At 40.7% G+C, this 13,559-nt stretch overlaps 1 protein-coding gene across 4 annotated transcripts in view; it reads right to left on the reverse strand.

Annotated features, from left to right (window-relative positions):
- Nucleotides 1–2,850: 2,850 nt before the first annotated feature.
- The window catches only part of MALT1 (MALT1 paracaspase), a 53,549-nt gene continuing 42,840 nt past the window's right edge, over nucleotides 2,851–13,559 (reverse strand). For all 4 annotated transcript variants that reach the window (XM_077777706.1, XM_077777704.1, XM_077777705.1 and 1 more), the window contains 4 exons: nucleotides 12,068–12,217; nucleotides 9,403–9,560; nucleotides 8,156–8,281; nucleotides 2,851–7,154 (listed from right to left, as the gene is read on the reverse strand). In XM_077777706.1, coding sequence (XP_077633832.1) covers nucleotides 6,714–7,154; nucleotides 8,156–8,281; nucleotides 9,403–9,560; nucleotides 12,068–12,217 — 875 coding nt within the window. In that variant the 3' untranslated portion in view covers nucleotides 2,851–6,713. The remainder of the gene's footprint in view (nucleotides 7,155–8,155; nucleotides 8,282–9,402; nucleotides 9,561–12,067; nucleotides 12,218–13,559) is intronic.

The following is a 13,559-nucleotide window of genomic DNA, read 5'->3' on the forward strand; positions in this document are numbered from 1 at the left end:
GTCTTTCAAAAATAAACATTAAAAACGGATTTTAAAATAAATAGATGATAGTCAAAGCCTGGTGCTAGCAACTTATTAATGTAGGAGTACTCAGCCAACCATTTATTTAAAATGCTGTTCAACAAATCTCCAAAATGATGCAAGAATTGGGAATTACCTTAGATTTGTGGTAATTACTTTAGACTTAGTGATTTTTTTTTTTTTTATATAACAGGTAGCATAAAAAGTACCTACGTGTGCATCACTCATGACATTAAACAAATGCACAGAGGCACCTGGGTGGCTCCATTGGTTAAGTGTCCGACTCTTGGTTTCAGCTCAGGACCTGATCTCACGATTTGTGAGTTTGAGACCCACATCAGGCTCCACACTGACAGTGCAGAGCCTTCTTGGGATTCTCTCTCTCTCTTTCTCTCTCTCTTTCTCTCCCTGCCCCCTGCTTGCTCTCTCAAAATATATAAACTTAAAAACAATCTTTTAAAAAATGCATGAATTCCTGTGCATTTTTAAACTTGATTGCAATTATGAAAATTAAAAATGTGTTCTAAATATAAATTTATTGAGTCTTAGCATATTTAGTCAATGTGTAGGTCTATATTTGACAATTATATAATATCTGTTCCCTGTATAAAAACTGGAAAATCCAGGTAAGCCAAGACAAATAATGCCCGCAGAGAAACACTGCTAATCAACTGCTTTTATATGCAGACACAATGTACTTTATGCTAAAGAACTGGTGATGTTCAATTTCCATGCTTTTTGAAAGGTGAGCTTGGGGTGAACACAACTCAGCTGCAACTTTTTTTTTCTTTCTTTTTTTTTTTTGAGAGAGAGACAGAGAAAGTGAGCAGGGGAGGGGCAGAGAGAGTGGGGGAGAGAGAATTCCAAGCAGGCTCCACACTGTCAGCACAGAACCCGATGCAGGGCTTGAACCACAAACCGTGAGATCATGACCTGAGCCCAAACCAAGAGTTGTACGTACGCTTAACCGATTGAGCTGCCCAGGAGCCCCAGTTGCAACTTACTTTTAAAAATATTATAATTTTTAATTTTTTAAAAAGTAAGTTCTTCCCCTAACATGAGGCTCGATCTCATGACCCCAAGATTAAGAATTGCACGCTCCACCACCTGAACCAGCCAGCCACCCCCACTGCAACTTATTTCAGAAGGCGATACTACATTGCCGATATTAGAGGGCTGTGTAGGACGCATCCTGAAAACAAACAACGCACGCTGAACTGTGAGCGTACTGACTGGTATGGTTTTGAAAAAGCCAGATTTGAAGACTGATGGCCGTGTCTCCCTCCTGCCGGCCCTGTGAAGTTTTAGAAGCCCTCACACGTTATATCCTTGTCCCTATCTTACAGACAAGGGAACAGAAGCATAGACAAGCCATGGGGCACTTCAAGCCAGACTGCTGGTGGGTGGGGAGATGAGCGGACTCCTTCTCCTTCATAAAGCGATTTTGGGTCAGTAACGTCAAATATTTTTAAAGCTGTCAAATTGCAAAAAAATTAAATACATTTATACAAACTGTTCTGGGTATATTTTTCTTTGTTAATTAATATTTTATCAGTATAAAAAATAGGTCATGGAATTTGGGGGAAAATACCCAAAAAATACATATTTGGGTCAGGCCTGGATGAAACTCACAATGTCAGAACAGAAAAACAGGTTGCCACTGCGTAAGAGTCACGTGTAAGTTTTGTGTGTTTGGCATCAGTTAACAGTTAAAAGCAGTGATAGAATATAAATACTCTCTCTCCTAGTAGGGAAGTGTTCATGTAACAGGAAAGGATTTAAAATTTATTAGGCATTAAAAAAACACCCCAGATCTTGGAGCACCTGGGTGGCTCAGTCAGTTGAGCGTCTGGCTCTTGATTTTGGCTCAGGTCACGGGCCCTGCCGTGGCCTCTGCACTTGGGGTGGGGCCTGCTTCAGATTCTCTCTCCCTCTGCCTCTCTTCGCTGCTTGTGCTCTTTCTCGCTCTAAGAACTACATAAATAAAAATATAAAAGATCAGATCTCCTTCTGATATTAAACTTGTGCTGATCTACATGTCATCTATCGATGATCTGAGCTGTGGCTACATGATGGCATCTCCGAGTCTGACAAGTCCTAAACAACACCTCATTGTTGCTTCGTGTGCAAGTAAGAGGTGTGCAAAGTGACAAACACTTTGTCATTTTTTGGGGGGAAGGAGAGGTCTCCTCCCTTCTCCCTGTCAGAGTCCTTTATGGACTTTCTTTCTCAAGGCTGTGCCTGTTTGGCCTGTCCACCTTTAGATGAAGAAGATTTTAATGTTTTATAGTCGATGATCCATGTGTTGAGATTTTTTTTTTTTTTTTTTTTTTTTTACTAGAAAACATACGAACTTAGCAGTGTCTGGGTGGCTCAGTTGGTTAAGTGGCCGACTTCAGCTCAGGTCACGATCTCATGGTTTGTGGGTTCGAGTCACACATCGGCCTCTGTGCTGACAGCTCAGAGCTGGAGCCTACTTCAGATTCTGCGTCTACCCCCCACCCCTCCCCTGCTAGCTCTTGTGTGCCTGCACACACTCTAATTAAATATTAAAAAAATTAAGAAAGAAAACATGTAACTTGTAATTGCTACTTTAGAATTTCTTAAGTTACTAGTATCCCCTTCCCAAGAATCAAATACTAGCTTTGGATTTAGCTGAGCCTTTGGCATCCTAATCTCTTGCTCACACTGCAATGGTATCAATGGGTTACGCCTCCTAAATGCTACTGATGTATAAATTCCTATGCTAATGTACTAGAGCCGCGGGTGTAAGAGGTCAAGTAAAATAAATGTATGGCTGACAGAAAAGAGAAAAACTACACAACTCTGTTATTTTAAAAAATGTTTTAAAAGTATAAATACATGCTTTAAAAAATTCAAATATACAGAACACCTGCACAGTTGAATACAGAAGCCACTAGCTAGATTTCAGCTGCTCAGTGAGCACAGGTGGCTAGAGGCTGTCACACCAGGAGTATACACATGGACCGTTTCCATCATCACTGAGGGCCCACTGGGCAGTTCATGGTTGCTGCTCTACAGTAACCATGGGTAAGCACTAGCACATCAATGGCTTATTATTATAAAAGTTCTTTATATATTCCGGATACAAGTACCTTATCAGACATAATTTTCAAAACTTTGCTCCCATTCTGTGGGTTGTCTTTTGATGGTGTCCTTTAAAACATAAAACTTCAGGGGCGCCTGGGTGGCTTAGTCGGTTAAGCGTCCGACTTTCGCTCAGGTCATGATCTCGCGGTTCGTGGGTTCGAGCCCCACGTTGGGCTCTGTGCTGACTGCCAGCTCAGAGCCTGGAGCCTGTTTCAGTCTGTGACTCCCTCTCTCTCTGACCCTCCCCTGCTCACGCTGTCTCTCTCTCCTAGAAATAAATAAAAATATTAAAAAAAATAAAATAAAATAAAACATAAAACTTCATTTTGAGGAAGTCCCAATTTTTTTCCCTTGTTGCTTGTGCATTTGGTGCTGTATGTAAGAAACCGAAGATTTCCTTATATGTTTTCTTGTCAATTTTATAGTTTAGGTATATGATCCATTTTGGGCTGAAATCTGTATAAGATGGTGGTCCGTTAGCTCTTTGTGACAGTTGTCCTAGGACTTTTTGCTGAAAAGATTACTCTTCCTTATTGAATGCTACTGGCACACTCGTCAAAAATCAATTGTTCATAAATGTTACTGGCTTATTTCTGGATCCTCAGTTATACTTTATGTTCCCATAACCCATGTTTATTCTTATGCCAGTACCACAGTGGCTTGGTTTCTGTAGCTTTGTAGTAAGTTTTGAAATTGGTTAAGTGTGAGTCTTCCAACTTTGTTCTTTTTCAAGACTGTTTTTGCTGCTGTAATTTTCCGTATGAATATTATCAGCTTGTCAATTTCTGCAGATAAGCCAGCAGGGGTTTTAACGGGAATTGCACGGACTCTGTGGAGCAATTTGGGGAGCATTTTTTTTTCTTAACAATGTAACGTCTTCCGATCCATGAACAAAAATGTATTTCCACTTATTTAGGTCTTCTTTAATTTCCCTCAACAATGTTGTGTAGTTTTTATTCATCTTGGTGCTATTGTAAATAGAATTTTAAAAAGTCTCAATTTCAGAACATTCACTGCTAATACAGAAATAAACTTGATCTTTGCATATTGATCTTGTATCTATCCTGCAGTCTGGTGAACCATTTAGTTTTTTTTTTTAATTAAAAAAAATTTTTTTATAATAGTTTATTGTCCGTTGGTTTCCATATAACACCCAGTGCTCATCCCCACAAGTGCCCTCCTCCATGCCCATCCCCCCCTTCCCCTCCCTCCACCCCATCTGCCCTCAGTTTGTTAACGAAGGACCATGGGGGAGAAGAAGGGGAAAAATAGTGGGGGAGAGGGAGGGAGGCAAACCATGAGAGACTCTTGAATGCCGAGAACCATTTAGTTTTTAAATGAATTTCTTAGAATTTTCTACAAAACACGTTTATGTCATCTGTGAATACATAGTTTTGCTTCTTTTCCAATTTGGCTGACTTTTATTTCTTTTTCTTGACTAATTGCCCTGGCTAGAAACTCAAGTACAATGTTGAATAGAAGGGGTGAGTATGACCATCCTGGTCTTATTCCTGATTTTGGGATGAGAACATTCAGCATTTAGTCTGTTGTCATTAATGATGTTAGGTTTGGGGTGTTTGTAGATGTTTTTTATCATGTTGAGAAATTTCCCTTTTATTCCTAATTTGTTGACTATTTGTATCAAGAAAGGGTGCTGAATTCAATCAAATGCTCTTCCTGCAACTATTAAGACAATTAATTAGGTCAATGTGGTAATTTAGTCCTTTATGAACATGGTAGCATTGATCCTCATTATTTATGATTCTGTATTTATGAATTTACCAATTAATTTCTAAAATTTGTTTGTAATCCCCAAATCAAAACTGTCAGCACTTTTATGATTATTCATAGGCATGTGCAGACACATGAAAATGTAGTTTCCTGATGTGCATGCTCTCAGCGGAGCTGAACAAGGCAATGCTTTGCCTTCCTGTTCTGGCTCCCCACAAGACGTGACCAGAAGATGAGGGGGTGGGGGATGTCAGTGCAGTGCAAGAAGCTCTGGCTCTGGGGCTAGTTGGACGGGCAGGAATCCCAACTCTGGCAATTACTAGTGGGGTGGCTTCAGGGAAGTCACTTAGTATTTTTCAACTTCATTTTCTCTTTTGGAAATAAAACAGTATATACCAGGATAAATTGTTTTCAGGATTAAGATTGTAATCTATTTGAGATATGTATACACACACACACACTTCCCTGAGGAGCAATGGCTCTGTATTCACTAATTCAGTATTTACAGCGATGTTACAGAACGTAAATAATGTGAATAAGGTGAATACTGTGACTAATAAGAAGCATCTGCAAATGACATTGAATTCTGGATGTTAAACCAACCTTGTATTCCTGGGATAAATCTTACTTAGTCATGGTGTAAAAAATCCTTTTTATATGTTGCTAGATTCAGTTTGCTAGTATTTTGTTGATGACTTTTGAATCTATATTCATAACAGATACTGATCTGTAGTTTTCTTGTAATGTCTTCACTGGTTTTGTATCAGGGTAATACTGGCTTTGTATGTAAGATGACTTGGGAAGTGTTCTCTCTTCCATTTTTGGGGACAGTTTGCAACGGATTGGCGTTAATTCTCTAAATGTTTGGGAGAATACAGCAGTGACGTCATCTGGACTTGGCATTTTCTTTGTGGAATGTCTTAAAGTTACTAATTCAGCATCTTTATTATTGGCAGTTGCCTTTTTAACTTGCTTTAGGTAGAACCAACGGTGGTTAAGATGATCTCTCAAGGCCAGAACAATTCACTGAGAAAATGAATGTTATCGAGGAAACATCTCCAGCATCTGTGAGATTCAGATAAGCAGCTGCCAAGGTTATCCAGTGGCAGGGCTGTCCTGCTGTCTTGCTCTAACAGAGACAAACATCTCATCACCTCTCACATGCTTTCATGACCTTAGGAACAAGGACTGTCAGCTGCTTCCGCATCAGATTTAGTTAGATACAAACCTGTTAACAGACATTTGTAGTAAAGTCCTATAATCACAAATTAAGGTTTGTACATGACTAGATTATATACAGATATGTGTATTTACATATTATCATTAAATCTATCTACAAAAATAATACCTGTCTCCGAAGCTGTCAGGAAGGCAGTGTGTAGTGGAATGAACAGTGGCACAGAAATCTGAATGTCTCGGTTCTGGGGCTGGCTCTCACTTAAACTAGATGCGCAATCTGTTTCTCCCACCGACAGAACAAGGTTAAGCCTGGTGATCACCAAGGTTGTTTTTCCTTATTCTAAAAACACAAGGGCTTCTTCTACAGTAATGTCCTTTCCACCGTTCTTACTTCAGAGTGCTCGAAATGAAAATATTTTTGTTATAAGCACATCCCTATTTCATTCTTACAGAACGAGTCAACCAATTCACCAAATCTTAAAAGAAGAGGAAGAGGAAGTGTGTGGTTAATAAGTCCAACATCTCAGAGTCCCAAGTTTGCCACGAAAGAGCCACCGCTAACCTTCTCTCTCTACGAATACGTATTTGCTTTTTCACCATACCTCACGTCCTGTCAGTGCTGTTGCATAGGAGGCATGAGGTAATTACGGTAATTTTCAAAAACAAGGAGGTCACTTGTCGGAAATTCGGAGCCCATCAGAGAAGCTGAACGGCATCTCATCCGTCGTCTCTACTGGCACGTTACTTCTCCCAAAGCGACACGAGTCGTGGTGGGAATGCGCACTTGAAATAAACGCATCTGCAGTCCGGCTGCAACGACAGCTATCTGAGGGCAAAACGCTGCTCGAGTTACCCAGATGCGAACGGTAAACAGCGTGGAAGGAGTCCTGGGTCGAGTGGTAGGGCCCGGGCCCCGGCGCGGCGCACCCAGGGCTCTGGTAAGGGCCGTTGCACATAATACACGTTTGGAAGCAAGTCTTCCTTCCCAGACCCCGGTGAATGTCCAGTTTGGCAATGAGGGGTTTCCCGACGTTCACCTCCTGCTTCTCCTCTACAGTATCTTCCAGCCCCGAGTACTGATACGACACACACACCGTGAAGATCAGATGCTCCTGAGAAGGAAAAGGAATGAAGTTATTTTTATCAACCGTGAGCACAGGTGAGTCTGAGTATCACCGACATCTACAAATACGCATATGATCACCCGACAAAATCCACTCTTGCTCCCCTTTCCCAGCTTCCAATCCTCAAGGCCCGTTTACACCTTCCCTACACTAAGCAATGGCAGCGATAATCATGTTCCCTTTCCTTCATTCAACACTTTGAGTTTTTAGAATTCTACTACTTGCTACTGACGGTAGTCAGGATCACAGAGATCTTGCACTGTATTCGGATGAACTGTTTAAAGGTGTTTTCCAAGCCGTGGGGCTTGGGACACTTACCCAACTGGTGGGGATGGAGAATGGTCCTTTAATGAAAAAACCTGGCTTTACTCCCAGGCCAGAAGTTTAGCTGTTTTAAAAGTATTATGAAATAATAATCCATAGTCACAGGTGGAGAAGGGTCATTGCATCAGATCACAGGCTTATTTCACAGACAAAGGAGCCTGAAGAAAATTAGCTATGAACAGGGTGCCGAGAGTTTGTATCTGTTGTTCCTTAACTAGACAATGAGTATTTGAAGATATGAAGAAATGTAAAAGTAGACTATGCTCTGTATCTCTAATTTTTTGCTTTTAAATCTTAGAGAGAGAGAGAAAGCACACATGTGCTGAGGAGGCAAGAGAAAGAATCCCACGTAGATTCCACGCTGTCAGCACAGGGGCCTGAATGGCTCTCACGAACCGTGAGATCATGCCCTGAGCCGAAATCAAGAGTTGGCTGCTTAACCGACTGAGCTGCCCAGGCGTCTACTCTCACATGAACATCTTCGGGCCATTACCAGGGACAGAATACAACGTGGAAAGGGTCACTGTAAGACTGTGTATCTCGTATCTCTACTTCCATTTAACGCTCAATGAAGCAGCGTATCCATAAAGTAATACAACGGTCACACATGGAAATGAATTTTCACTTTCACAAGATTAGTCATTACACACAGGAGAAGTGCTAACCTTTAACTTCTGCAGTGAGCTGAGCCGAGTATAGAGGCACTGCTTGGGGAGGTCCTTTGACACCAAGTAGCTGCCAGTCTCCTCAGGCGTCCCTTTGTTTGCGACCTTTGGATCAATATCTAAGTCCTGTGAAAAGGAGCAGATGTTATCAGTGAAGGCAATGAGAGTCACGACATGGTCCATGACAATAAAATATCTCAATAGCTTTTGCCCTCTTAGGAATTTTGGCCCGAGTAGGTAAACCCTCATCCAGGACTAAAGAAACAGTAAGAACAGCACTCTAGAGTACGACAGGAATTCTAAATTCTGCACACGTATGCTCAGAAAGTTAGCTGTGCGGGTACAGATGCTTCCAAACTGCCCCTAGAAACACTTCTTAACCCACTCAGGCTTCCTTTTACGTTCAAGCCCCGTGAGTGTGACTGCTGCATTCTCTCCCTTCTATCCATCACTTCTGGGCAGGTGCGGGGGGATTTTAGAGAGAATAAATGGACATGACACAGGCATCCTGTCCCCTTTTTCTTCTCCAAGAGACACACCCTGGCCAAGAGTGGGAGAGCTGTTCTCGAGCCCCAGGGAGAAGGCCTCAGGTTCTGCCCTACCCCATGCCTACGAGGCCCACCCCAGGCCAGCACTGCCAGGGCGGGCGGAGGGACCCATCGAATTCTGGCTTCAGTCAGAACTCTGGCTGGGCCGTCTGCTCTCACGCTGAACAGTGTCCTCCGTGAAGCCCTTATCAACACCAAAGCGATGTTCTGGATTTGTCTTGCACCCTGCTTGCTTCTCAGTTTACTGCACTCATGTAGGAAAGAGGAATACTATTTATTGGCTTCTTTAGGCCAACACGAAATACATATTGTATCTTAATTTATGGAAAAAGAGAAATTTCTGTGCTTCCGATATACCAACATAACTTGACAAATAAGACTTTAATTAAAAACAGTAGTTTTTAAAAGGAAATTATTCTTGACATAAGAATGACATTCCTTCATATTTGATATTCTACTTAGGGTAAGGGCAATTAAAGGCTTCTTTCCTCGGTGAAATTTGACATTTAGGGTATTTTGGTGATCCATTTTTAAATATTATGACTACTGTTACTAAAATACAAGTATTGATATAAACGGAATATATATATTCATATTTCTTTTAAATTTACCATCATCTTTAAGTTTCCATATACTTAGTTCTTAGTAAGTGAGGCTATACCGGCATATTCTGAATCAAAGAAGAAAGCGGGCACTTACAAGAGGAAAGTCTGTGACATAGGCATCGCACATCACCACGTCGGGCGGCTTGTGGACGATGCTCGTGTAGATGATCATGACGTTGGAGAACTCCGCGGCAAACCCTAGCTGAATCTGGACACCGCACTGAAATTTAAGACACATACTTTCTGGGAGTTCTGAAAAAGAACAAAAAGAACAACTTACAAAGAATCATTTGAGGAGTGCTTGGGAAGTTTTCTGATGATGAGCAACAGACAAATATTCTTTAAGGGCAAAACAGGGCTTTTGCTCTCACTCAGAAATGTTCTGTAACTAACACATTCTTCAAAGGCACAGAAACATACATGCACACACTTACTGAAAGAGAAAAAAGGCCCCATATTCTGCAAGCAAATAAAAACCGTTCGCTTACTATTTCCTGATAGTCTTGTCCCTCCGCATATATAATTTTTACAGTGGTAATCAAAACATCCATACAACTGGTAGATAAATGTTCAGTGCTGCCTCAGTCTTCATGAAAATAGTTTCAATAAGCATAAAGTTGCAGAGCAATTTATTAGTTTGAACAATTCCACTACCCTTGAGTATCTCTGTTTCTGGGTTTTATGGTTTTCCCATCACAGTTGGTATTTCTTATATACATGTACTTAATGCTTTAGATATACCTGCTGGACAGTCCTCACACACGTGACATTCTCCACTCAGAGAATATACATAGATTTGACCATACCATTTCCAAAATGAGTACTGATTTCAAAATGTTCACCTAGTTGATGAGATTAAAAACGGAACACTACACTATCATAGTTTTGTGTTTTCTCTAATTACTACTTTTATTAATATATTCTCACCTGTGTACACTGCTGAATTTGCATCTTTTGATGAGTACTTAAGGGAGTCTTAATGTTTTCCTTTTTGCCATTTTGCATGAGTTCTTTAACATAAAAAAGTGCTCTCTCTTCTTTAAAAAAATTTTTTTTACATTTATTTATTTTTGAGAGATCCAGAGATAGAACACAAGTGGGGGAGGGCAGAGAGAGAAGGAGACACAGAATCCGAAGCAGGCTCCAGGCTCTGAGCTGCCAGCAGAGAGCCTGACGTGCGGCTTGAACTCACAAACTGTGAGATCACGATCTGAGCTGAAATCGAGTGCTCAACTGACTGAGCCACCCAGGTGCCCCAAAAAGTGCTTTCTTTTCACACAAGCTACTTTGAACCTCTAGAGTCCATCTGCCTTTGGTAAGATGACATTTATCCATGTGTGAAAGATAAGAAGTAAGTATTATTTTAAGACCACAATCTTTTAATGATTTTTAAAATATTTAGGCCAAGAACTTCCTGCAAATCAGGTTATAGTCTCAGTATCATAGACTCACTCAGTAACTACTTTACTGAATACCTACTGTGTGCCAGGCGTGGAATACGTAAGGAGCAAGCAGGAAAATACTGGACCAGACACTTCTGAAGTTGTTTTTTTTTTTTCCCTAATTTGAAGATCTAATGAGGCAATTTATGAATTGGGCAGCATCTCATCCAACAAGTAAAGAGATGCTCCCTTAGCATTTTATAAAAGGCTTTTTTTTTTTTTTTTTTTNGGATGCAGGGCTTGAACTCACAAACTGTGAGATCATGATGTGAGCCGACGTCGGGCACTTAACCGACTGAGCCATCTAGGTACCCCTTGAGCTCTTTTAAAGAAAAGATACAGGGTGTCTGGGTGGCTTAGTCAGATAAGCGTCCAACTCTGGCTCAGGTTATGATCTCAGGGTTCATGAGTTTGAGCCCCACATTGGGCTCTGTGCTGACAGCTCAGAGCCTGGAGCCTGCTTTGGATTCTGTGTCTCCCTCTCTCTTTGCTCCTCCCATGATCGTGCTCTGTCTCTCTCTCTCTCTCTCTCAAAAATAAACATTAAAAAAAAAATCAATTTCAATTCCTTATCCAATTATCTAGAAAGCCAAGACAATATACTTATGACATTTTATATTTTAATATTCTTTAAAACATATTAATTTACCAAAAATATATCTTAGAGAACAGACCACTACAAAATGAATGGTATTACACAGAAGTTCAACAAATACAATTTTCAATTATCTATAATAAGGGATGCACAGTATGGATATTTGGGACTCAGAGCAAATCCAAAATCTTCATTTGTCAGTGATTTAAACTTACTTTTTCACTGAATCATACAGATTTACCAAAGTCATTAAGTTATAGATATGATTTCCACCTCATTGTTTCTCTTGCCCACCGACTCACTGATTCAGGAGTCCAAGAAAGAGAGTCCTCGGTAACACCTATGAGCACATAGTATTTACTTGCTGACAACCACGCTTGTCTCTTTACGTGAGTGATCGCATTCAGTATCAACAACCATATCAAGTATGATTTCTTGTCCCCATTTATAGATCACTTGTTTACCAAGTGGTAGAGACGGGATCAGAACCCAGGCCCGTCTGATTTTTCAAACAGCACAATTCTAGCAGCTCAGAATATAATAAAATCTGAGAGACTATATAGACTAGGTAAATTGTTTAGTCTTGGGTTTGCCCACCAGGCTAAAATGTTTTCACTACGAAATTGAGAAGCAAGCTATTTACCCGGGAGGAAAAACCCTCCTTCATGGTCTAATGCAAGCACATTACAGCAAAAGCTCACAGAAAGCAGACATCACCGTACCGTGTGCCTTGGCCCACTGCAGGTTCCGCACCAGAGATTCCGCAGAATATGCCGTTCCCTGTATTGGGTCGGTAAGTGCTCTCTTTTCAGACAAGCTACTCCGAATCTCTAGGGCCTGCTTGCCTTTGGTAAGGTGACATTTACCCATGTCTGCAACATAAGACAGAAGCATTAAGACCACAGTATTTTCATTATGTTTTAAATATTTCGGCCAAGAACTCCCCTGCAAATCAGGTTATATTCTTAGTATCTATCATTTACTCACTCAACAACTGTTTACTGAACACCTACTATGTGCCAGGCACGGATCAAAGTAATGAGCAGATGAGGGAGAGAGAGGGAGAGAGAGGGAAAGAGAGGGAGAGAGAAATACAGAGGGGCAGAGAGAAAGAGGGAGACACAGAATCCAAAATGGGGTCCACGCTCTGAGCTGTCAGTGCAGAGCCTGAAGTGGGACTCAAACTCATGAACTGCAAGTTCACGACCTGAGCCAAAGTTGGATGCCCCTAAAAGACTGAGCCACCCAGGTGCCCCCCCCCATTTTTTTAAATGTTGGAATAGCCCACTTCTAAAGGCCCTTTTAGGTTTTATCTTCTATAATTCCATTATCAAATCCCTAATACTTTAAGCCTTAAAATTCACAAAAAGCTGAAAGCATATTTGTTTACTGAAAGGGCAGCCCTGATAATTTTATGTTTGTACTCCACTGGGAAATACATGCAATTAGTAAACAAATGACTATTTAGCTATGAGAAAATTAAGATCCCGTGCCATCTATACCTCAGATATATTTATTTTTTTTAAGTTTATTTATTTTGAGAGAAAACGTGAGTGTGAGAGGGACAGAGAGAGAGAGACAGAGAGAGAGAATTCCAAGCAGGCTCTACACTCAGCATGGAGCCCGACATGGGGCTTGATCCCATGAACCATCAGATCATGACCTGAGCCAAAATCAAGTCAGACACTTAACTGACTGAGCCTCCTAGGCACCTCTCCCTTGCATATTTAATTTTTATTCAAACATAGGCATTGGTAAGTAGTATATGCCAATGTTTTAGGTTTTGAACTTAACAAAAAAGTTATGCCATAATGTTTTCATTCAACATATTTTAGACAAAGACATGATTATTGATAAATATCAATTTAAATTTACAATGCTATATATTACTTAATATGAACAAATTATTTCTCCTATTTCTATATTTATTATAAATTATTAATAAACAANAGTTACTTATCTGGAAAAGAGGAGGAAAAACTAAGACTCTTAAAATAAAATTCTTTTAATATTAATTTGTTTTTGAGAGAGAGAGAAAGACAGAGTGCAAGCAGAGGAGGGGCAGAGAGAGAGGGAGACAGAATCCGAAGCAGGCTCGAGGCTCCGAGCTGTCAGCACTGAGCCCAAAGCAGGACTCAAACTAATGAACTGTGAGATCATGATGTGAGCTGAAGTCAGACGCTTAACCGACTGAGCCACCCAGCCGCCCCTGGA

The sequence above is a fragment of the Crocuta crocuta genome, unplaced genomic scaffold (assembly GCF_008692635.1).
Source record: "Crocuta crocuta isolate KB4526 unplaced genomic scaffold, BGI_CrCroc_1.0 scaffold36, whole genome shotgun sequence".
In the NCBI taxonomy this organism is placed as follows: Eukaryota; Metazoa; Chordata; class Mammalia; order Carnivora; family Hyaenidae; genus Crocuta; species Crocuta crocuta.